A 10,087-nucleotide genomic window follows, 5' to 3' on the forward strand; every position below is an offset into this window, starting at 1 on the left:
ATATTAAATGCTCTAAAGGCTTAAACCTGCCTTGTGTAAAAAATTACACCTCTGCATTTACATTTTATGAGTCATAGATGGAATTCCATTTTAAATTCGGGTAGCTTTGATATATTTAAGGAATTACAATAGCTTCATTGTTACTAATGCAGGAACAGCAAACACTGACCTTATACATTGCAAATTAATGATTTATCCCTCTAGTTTGCTTTTAAAGTCAACTATACAAATGAGGATTTCGACTTCTACACCTTGAATAAATCATATAGCTCTAAATATAATGCACCCTTTGGCTTTGAACTCGTTATTCTCAATTCTTTCTGCAAGGTCTAACTCACCTCATAGAAATGTTCTTTTAGAAGTTTAAGGAATTGTGTATATTTTTCTTGAAGCCTTTGTTGGAATATCATTGAGTGATTACAGCTACGTTTATTCTTTTTTTTTCTTTTTTGGTCATTGTGTTGCACTTTTTGAGTTTGCAGCAGATTATGGAGGAATTAAGTAATGCCAAAACAGCTCATAAAGAGAACAAACAGCAACGTTATGTTGATGATGCTTTTTGTGATTAGCCTGGCAGTGATATTAATGATACTGTGGAGATTTGATTGTCGTTGTCAGAGGTGCTGATGCAGCAAACAGATTGGACAATAGCAAAGGCTGTGAGTAGACAGCATATTTCAGGGATTTTTTTGAAGGGGAAGGTCTGTTATTTTTCCTTTATTCACATTAACTTTCTGTAAGCGTTGTCATGCTTCCTCTCTCTAGCTTTAAAGTTTCCATCTCTTCTGCTTTGAGAGCTTTCATAAATATCTTTTTCTTCCAATCAACAAGAAGTTGTTAATGATTGTGTGAAAAATACACCAAGTTGTTTGTGTTACATTGAAATGTAATGCATTGTATACATTAAATCAACTGAGAGTGGTATTTCTGGGGTTTTGTGCATTTTTGACAACTCTTGAGGAAGTTTTAAGTTTATAGTAAAAATATACGTTTTTCTTTTATGAATACTGGAAATTCAGATCAGGCTCATTTTTGATTCAGCAGTCATTTGACAGGCATAGGAAGGATTGGATGTATGATGGATTGGACGTATGATGCAGCCCTAAGTGATAAGCTCTCGGCTTGGAAATCAGGATGTTCTTTTGATGATGCCACTAAGAAGAATGTAGCTGTCTTTTTCAGTTAGTTAATTAGCTTTGATTAATTTTAGAAGTAAACGAGTAATGTACCATGCACCAAAATACACGGCAGTGATTCTGTATAACATGCAAGACAAATAGTTTGGATTAATGTAAAATGTACTGGTTTTACATAGTTCAGGGTTCGACTGTATTTGTTTTACATGTAGCAATTGATATAAATCAAAAAATATTGCTTGTGAAGAACCAAATGATTGAATGTAATGGGGATAAGTTTTTTTTAAGACATTCTTGATGCATTGGTTTTTATTTTTTATTTTTTTTGAAACTTTGGTTTTCTTGTGAATGATCTATATACTTGATGTTCTTCCTGTTTGGTGTGATACTTCGGACGAGAAGATTAATGACACAACAGGCTGTGACCTTACCTTTTAAATCACCACATAATTCATTTGTAAAATTTTGGAGCTTGGTATTTCATGAAAGTATCCAAACTCCAAAATTCAGCTGAAGCTTTTTTGAATGCAATATCTGGGCTGTTGCCATACCAGAAGATCCTGTTCAGGCACCAAATAAAGAAGTGGTTATAAAAAAATGGGGAAATAGACAATAACTTCCAGAGTTCTTGCAAGTACCACAGTAAAATCTAATGTGCTTTTAATTATTTTGTTTTTCAGGCTCTTTATGAAAATATGCTGGTGGAACTGCCGTTTGCTAGTTTTTTCCTCTCAAAATTACTGGGGACAAGTGCTGATGTTGACATTCATCATTTAGCTTCGTTAGATCCAGAAATGTACAAGAACTTGCTTTTTCTCAAGAGCTATGAAGGGGATGTGGAAGAACTTGGATTAAATTTCACTGTGGTAAACAACGATCTCGGGGAAGCACAGGTATGAATAGCTCTAGCTTTTTTTCTTTTATGTATGGCTGATGAATCATTGATATCCCTACTAGTTTCTTTGAATTTGAAAGGGATAAGGAACAACTGCTGTAAGCGCTGTGTGCTTTGAGGCATGATGGGGAATCTGATTCAGTATTTGAAGTAGAAAATAACTAATCTTGTACTTAAAAACTCTACTTTTGAAGATGTTATAAAGGCCTGGTAATTTAACTAATAGATTGTTGTGATGATTTTCTAACATTCATACATGAAAATTTCTGTTGACTGAGATTACTTCTTGAATAAAGTATTTCGTATTATTTCTTTGATTCCATTTCAAATAATTGCAGAAGTTAGATGGTACGTAAATTATAAAAACTGCCTGGGTTTGGAGTCAGAAATCTGAATGGTTTTAAATAATAGTGACCCTTTGTTGTGAGATAAGGGCTGTTACCTTCAGCTGTCACTGATGCTCAGAATTTTCAAAAGAGGGCCTGAAACTATACCACGATATAAAAAATAATAATAATCCCATTTTTTATCTTTCTGAGGGGCTGAACCACGTGGTGAGTCAGATAGGAAAAATGGGTGTTCAGTAATTGTAAAGATGGGTTATTTAGGTCCTTAAGTATGAGTTTTTAGCGCAGTTGCATTGTGCAGTTTGATTAATGCTTTTATTTGCTCCGTTGTGAAAGCTAAAGCTCACTTATGCTCATAGTAAAAACTTAATGTCACAAGTGCTTGAAAGATATGCCTTTATGTGGTAATAGAGTTAATGTCTTCAGTCTTTTGTCAGGCTTCCTCTTTCATTTTTGGTAAGTTAAAATTGTGTACTCATGACCTGCTTGTACTTGCTAATGGTATTTAATTAATAGTTGGGTCAAAAAGTACACCTGACCACACTGTGACATGCAGCAGCATCCTGATTCAGGCCTTATTTCTCGTGAAAGAAATCAAGACTAACAGTGGGTATCCAGTCCTGGTCAGGTTTTGTGGTGGCCAGGGAAGGCTTGGCCTAGGCACAACTGCGCAGAAGCAGCAGCACCACCGAGATGCGGCAGCCAGCCCTGGAAATTGTTACCCGGGGTTCTTCTACTGCTGCTTAAATCAGAGCGAGTTTGCTGTCCAAGACTTAGTTTCACTGCATGAAGCTCAGACTAAGTATGTTCTTAGTTACAGAGCCAGTGCTTTATCATAGCATGTGCTCTAAGTGACTGATTGTGGAATTGATTTCTGTGCTATAGGTGCATTTGGTTACTGGGTTGCAAAGTACACAGGATGGCAGTTTCCCATATAAATTAGGACTTGCTGGGGCAGGGAAAAGTTAACACAAATACAACTTAGTTTCTAATTAAAAATGAGAATTAGTTAATATTTCCTGGAGAGGTTGTAGTTTCCATGCTGCATGTGTCTTCTACATATGTCCTCAAAAAATGAACCATGCAAACAAGTTAGAACCAACCTCAGCAAGTAAGGTAGAAGCACACAGAAAAGAGAAATATATGTGAGAAATAACACGCAAAGAGATCCAAGACAGATGTTGCCAGCGCTACCTACTGCTACAAAGACTTGTAAGTGCATTCGTGCCAAGAGGTCTGATGTGTTCGTTAAAATTCTCTGAGGGCTATGGCTAGTATTACGAAGACTTGATTTTTAATTATTTGGCTTAACTTTAAAAGGAAGGTTAAATACAATTGTGAACTTCTGAGTAACTAAATGAAATGTGGGTTAAATTAAATATTCTGCTGTGATGCTGATGTTTATACTTTGAGAGAGAACATTAAACTGTCTTTTAATGAGACTGCATTTTAGTGTAGTTCAGTGCAACTAATTGGTTCTTTTCACTGTCTTCCGTGTGTTGATGCAACAAGTAACATATTTAATTTAAATATGTTAATAAGCCTCACACGGATAAATACACTTAATCTGGTATTTGACTCCTGTAACCATTGCATACTAATTAATTGTGTCAAGGTAAGGCTAATTCACTTCGGGAAAAGAGCTTAATTTGCACTCCTTATGGGGAATGTACATTATATCTAGTTTTCAGCTAAACAACCACTTTAGTGTCTAATAAATTAGTGCCCAATAAATGCATCATAAATCTATCATTGTAAATAGCTATCCTCATGACAGTGTCCATCGAGCAATTGTGGCACAGAAGCATTATCTGCAATGAAAGACACATTCAGAAGGGGCTCTATTGCCTCTGTCAGTAGTAGAAGGTAGAAATTCTATTATCGGCGTATTGATTCCAATCCTGTAATGTGCTTTTAGATCCCATTAAACTATTGTCAAAGTGCATTCACCAGAAGTTGAAAAAGGTACTTAATAATTTGCACATTAGACCTGCTAATTAGGGGAGCTCTGCCATCAACCTTACCTTCCAAACCCAAATAGCTTTAGCTTTTGATGAAGAACCATCTAATGCCATGATACCAGCCTAGATTACAGCTGTTAGATCTACTGCATAAAATGGCAGCTAGTAAAAAGTCTCAAAAGAATTTCAGCCGATGGTTAGAGTTGCCTTCAAGTAGCTGTGTATATTGATTTTAATTTTTCTTTCTATTTTGTAGATTAGATAATGATAAAATGGTTATAAAATGCTTATAGTAAGTGTAAGGTTAAGAAGTTCCAGAAAACACCTCCTCTTTTTCAGGCCTCCCTCTACCCCTGCCTGTTCATTTTTTAAAATGAGGAAGGTGAGTTGGGTGCTGGTCCAAGGGAAGAGAGGAAGTTTCAAATCTCTGTTACTCTTCCTTCAAAAATGTTAGATTCTGTGCTTCAGGAATTTCTCAGATGCTGATTCTAGAGGTTGCATGGATCAAAACAGTCTTGATATGACCAGGAGACCCCATACATAAAGGATTGAAATAAAAATGCACAGAACAACGCTTTTTAATATACAAAGCAGCAGTTTCTTTAAAATCCAAATAATACAGAACTAGGTATCAGGACATCTTTTTTTTTTTTTTTTAAACAGATGCAAATTCTATTTCTGTTACTGAAGATACATAGACTAGCTAAAGGAGAGCTCTTTGGCTTTTCATTTCCTTGAGATAAAATTTTGAAGTCTTTGAAATAATTCTGAAAGTTTCTGTCTTGGCAGCTTCATTACTCAGATACGGTGGCTTAGGTGAATGATTTTGGAGGTCTTTCAAAAAGAAAATATTTACGTTGAAGCTGATCCTTCTCAGGCAGATTTATAACACTTATGGCAAATGCATTTGTGGGCATTCAAACGCAATCTCCTACCTGGAACTCCTGCCTGAACATCTGGAAGGCAGATGACAGAAAGAAAGAAAGATACTTTCTTTACAGGGGAGATACTAAAAAAAAAAAAGATTGGAGTCAAAAAGAAAAGAGAAATATTTTCATTGTCCTAAAGACAAGCTTATAAGAGTTAACTTTACCTAAAAGAATACTCTTTGAAATTGCATGGCGTATTTGTCTTAATATTCAGATACAAAAAAAAAATCTTCATACTTCAGAATGCCTGGCTGACAGGTCCCTTATTCTTTCCTGAAGTATTTCCCACTTCACCCTCTTAAAGTGTTCTCTTTTTCTTCATTAGCTTGGGAAGCCAGTCGCCGCCAGATCTGTGTAAGTGTTAAGTTTGTCTGCCAATAGAGTTGCTATTTTCTGCCTCTGATCACATTACAAAGCAATTTTGTGTGACGGATAATTATCAATAAGCCAGAAGATAAATCTCCTGAATTCAGTCATCTTCAATAACATTTTTCTACTGTTTTGTCTTTTTTTATTTATTTCTGTATTATTCTAATGCTCAAAGTAGTGGATGTAACTTGTCTGAACTATTCATGTGAACTGCCAGCATGCAGAAACCAGAGATTTATTATCTTTATAGAAGCTGTGTGCAGTTTCTAGGAGTATGTGCTTGCAGGAACATGTAACTGAATTTATACCCAAGAAAATTTTAAGTGCTTAAGAATTTTGTGCAACAGTACTTAAGGGTGTATCAATGCTTCAGTCAGAGGTCTGATGCAATTCCTCTCACCATGTTTTTTAAAAAAAAAAAAAAAAAGAAGATATGGAGATATGTAAAGCACCTTTTCTTGCAGACTTTTTTTTTTAATGGTACTGTTCTGTCTTATTTTGATACTTTTCCTTCATTCTAAGACATCCTGCGTGAGTTTGGAATAGAATTCAGTCATCTGTGGTATTGTCTGAATGATCTGAACACTTAGCTAAATAACACGTATCATTCAATTCCTTTTAAAATACACGATTTTTTAGTGAACCAAATTAAAATGAAATTTGCTTTTTTTTTTTTTTTATACTTAGCTCTACACAACAGAAAATGAGGTGACGACACAAGTGTTCCCGCTTTGGGAAGTTTCTCTCCCATCCTGGACCACCTGTGTTACTGTTTTGCACCATCTAGTGGCAGAAGTTGGATGTGTAAAAGCAAAATGCTAGCTGGTCTTAAAAGCTAATCTAAGATGCAGTAGGTTGTGTTGTGCCCTTTTTGAACAAGAAATCTTATGGCAGATGTGCCTGACTTTAAAACTGAGTGGTAATTCTACCACAGACTCTCTAAAGCACTATGGATATAGTGAGTGAGTGAAAAGTGAATTGCACCTGCGTTTGCTGTAGTTTTATTGCTAACCCAAGCTTTGCCACTTTCTGTCTGCTGTATAATACCCTTCTTAGCTTTGTGGCATAGTACAGTAGTTATTGCAGCTACACAAATCCTTTTTGTCTTTGACTGTGATGCTACTTTGACAAAACAGTGGTGGTAGAATAAACCTAATATTGATAAACTCCGGAAATGGATGATTAGATCCCAGGCAAACCCCAGGAAATGTGGTTAACTGAATCCTGTGGTCTTACTTGTGGCAGTACAGGGTTGAGGGTAGGATGGGAAAGCTACAGAAGTGTTGCTGGATCAGAAACCAAGGTTTGTTTGCTACTTAAAATAAGTTTTTTTTCTATGTTTACATTTTATCCTGCTTTCTAAAAATAGCGGTCAAAAATAGTACAATGCTTCTTTCTCTCAGATATCCAGCACGAACATTGTAGAGAGAGAAAGCAGCTTTTCTTAGACATTGAATACAGCTTTTCCTTAATCCATTGTGAAAATACTGCTATTGTAACACAAGCATAGGTTTATCTGTGGTACTGCTCTCTATTTGCTGAGCTGCAAGGAAGGTTGCAAGTTATAGTTCACCAACTGCTGGGATGAATCTCAAAACACAGCGTTTTCGAGGACACCGTTGTTCCCTTTTGCTCTTTAACAAAGAAAGTCAGTTTAAGCATCACTTTGCGTAAGTACCAAGAAAAAGCTCACAGAAATGATTGCATGCAAATGGGATAGTATCTAGTAGTGTGGTGATGGTGGTGTCTATATTCTTAAGCTTGATGAGTTGGGTGATACAAATATGGTTTAATATGGCCAAATTCAGTGCCTCCCTACTTTGAGGAGGGGAATTGTATTTGGTGAAACAGTGCCAAAAGAACAGGTACTATTGCAGTTTGGAAGAACAAAAGGGGAGATTTGCAGGTGGACAGGCAAAGCAGCAAAGCAGTAGTAGTGTTGAACTGTCAGCAGTGATCACTTTGTCATAGCATCGGTAGCGCTGATCCTGTAACACTGAAGAGGAGAGGAATTTAAGCAGTAAGAGAAAACTTTCCGATCTTATTTAGGGTATGTAAAAGAGTATTTTATAAGACGTTACAGGAGCCTGGCTGACTCCAGTTCAGCAAAGAAGACTCTTGGAAGATTAATGAAGTTCCTGCCCTTAAGTAACATGTCCTGGGTGTGACTGAGGAAGGTGAAAAGCTGCATGAGCTACAGGGCAATACTGAAATAAGAACAATGGGTGTGAGCAAGCTTTACCTGCTGGACTCAAAATGGAAATGAGAAAGTTTCTAATGATTAGATGAATGAAATCTTGACTAATTTTGCAGCGACAGTAGTAAAACCATGACAGCAAAGCTGCTGTAGCAGGGTGAGACGTGGCAGATATCTAGACGGGGTGGCTACCTGCAGTAACAGAGAAGGAGAAAGCGTAGTAACACAGAAGTCCCATCTCATCAGACAACTTCAGTTGCAGTAAGGAACACTTCCCGTGATTTATTAATACTCCTTGTGGACTTTACCAGGAAAAACATACCCTCAGGTCAGCCAGGGGCTCTGGGTGCTGCCTTGTACTCCCTAGGGTGGCCGTGGTCCTTGTTGAAGGACCTCGCTCAAAGGGGAGCAAAGTAATGTGTGCCTTGTGGGGTGCCAGGGCATGAAACTGTCACCCAAAGTGCCACCTTCGTTATACTTGGTCCTTCAGGGAATAGGACATAAACAAGGTCGGTACTACCCATGCACAGAGATGGTGTGGTGTAGTTGAGGGCTTTTTTTATTGTAGGCTTAACAAAATCACAGAGCTTACAGTTGAAAAATTAAGGTGGGAAGTAGGATATTTTTTAACACCTACTGTAATTCAGGTTGTTCTAGCTTACCAAGGAAAGTGGTAAATACTTCATCACATGGGGTTTTTACACCAGGGTTGCCTGTCTCTCTAAAAAATGTGCTGCAACTCATCTCTGGATTTATTAAGTTAAATACAGGAATCTCTGGATAGAATTCACTGGCCTGTGTTAGCTGGGAGGTCATATTCACAGATCTTAATGTTTTCTTTTGGCCTTAGAAACCTATGAGTCAGTAAATGTCCGAATGCTCAAAAGTGTAGCAATTTTTTATCATCTTAACACTTTGTATGTTTCATACTACTGAAAAAGCTCATGTTGTTGGGTAGCCTGTTGCAAAAGAAGCTATTCATGTGCTTAACTGTGTTCTAAAGACAGGATTATTACCCCAGACTGAAGTGCTCAGTTGTAAAAATAAATAAAAATCCCAGTGTCTAGAGGGTAGAGAACTAAACTTTTTTTTTTCTGAAGGGTTCAGAAGGTGGCCACATCTTGGCTTTTCATTTTTTTAATCTTCTTTTTAGTACTACACCAATCTGTTTAGATTGGGCTACTGTTCGGCAAAATTATCCTCCTGTAGTAAAGAGCAGAATATGTAGAGGTCATTAGTATTTTAATAAAATTTACCATCGATTCTGGTTTATATCTTAATGCAATTACAGTATGTTTGTTATGCTTTTTTCATTAAAAATTCTTCCATGCTAAGGTATCTTCAAATCTCTCAGCAGAAAAGCAAGGTCTGGGGTTGGTTGGTTTTTGCTGGAAGTACTGAATGTGTACAACTTGGCTCTTCAACAGTAGGAACTGTGAATTCTTATCCATTCAGTAAATTAGGCTTGTATCAAACCCTAATTTTGGCTCAGCAGACATTGCTTTTGCCATAACGTGGTTCTGCAGAATTCACTACCACCAGGAGTTAAATGGAAAATCACAGCCCGTGGAGTAGAGCTTTGCGAACTCGGGTGGAAGGAGACTGCCGTGTACGGGTGCTGTGCTTGCTCAGGGCCGTTGGTAGCATCAGTGCAGCTGGTGGTCAGCTGGATTGCAGCTGCAAACCTAGGTCTGACAACTGAACGCCACACAATGTACTCTCATAAGTAAACAGAAAATAACTGCCTTTGTAACTTGTAATAATGTTTCGTTTCAGGTGAATATTCTGGAGTATATTACAGCAAACTTCAGTTATATAAATAACTTCCTAGAATGTTTTGCAGTGCAGTTTTTCCGGTTAAACAGAATTGAAGTTTTCCAGGAAGATAAAACCTTGTTATCTTTACAGGTGGTTGAGCTGAAGCCGGGTGGAAAAGATATTCCCGTTACCAGCGCTAACCGAATAGCGTACATCCACCTGGTGGCAGACTACAGGCTGAACAAACAAATCCGACAGCATTGCCTCGCTTTCCGTCAGGGACTGGCCAACGTTGTGAATCTTGAATGGCTTCGAATGTTCGATCAACAGGAAATACAGGTACTTCTGCTTAAAACTGCAGAAAACATATGCTTTAAGCGGCATTTTTTCCCCCTCTAATACAATTGTTTAATTTCCTTCACTGTTAGGTTCTGATTTCTGGTGCCCAGGTTCCTATTAGTTTGGATGACCTTAAATCTTTCACAAACTATTCAG

The 10,087-nt window shown here is 37.3% G+C and overlaps 1 protein-coding gene across 2 annotated transcripts in view; it reads left to right on the plus strand.

Annotated features, from left to right (window-relative positions):
• UBE3C (ubiquitin protein ligase E3C) overlaps positions 1-10,087 on the plus strand; it is an 80,904-nt gene that overhangs the window by 60,599 nt on the left and 10,218 nt on the right. For both annotated transcript variants that reach the window (XM_013185753.3, XM_048062325.2), the window contains exons 19-21: positions 1,817-2,029; positions 9,743-9,931; positions 10,021-10,087. In XM_013185753.3, the coding sequence (XP_013041207.2) occupies positions 1,817-2,029; positions 9,743-9,931; positions 10,021-10,087 (469 nt within the window). The remainder of the gene's footprint in view (positions 1-1,816; positions 2,030-9,742; positions 9,932-10,020) is intronic.

The sequence above is a fragment of the Anser cygnoides genome, chromosome 2, assembly GCF_040182565.1.
Source record: "Anser cygnoides isolate HZ-2024a breed goose chromosome 2, Taihu_goose_T2T_genome, whole genome shotgun sequence".
Taxonomy (NCBI): domain Eukaryota; kingdom Metazoa; phylum Chordata; class Aves; order Anseriformes; family Anatidae; genus Anser; species Anser cygnoides.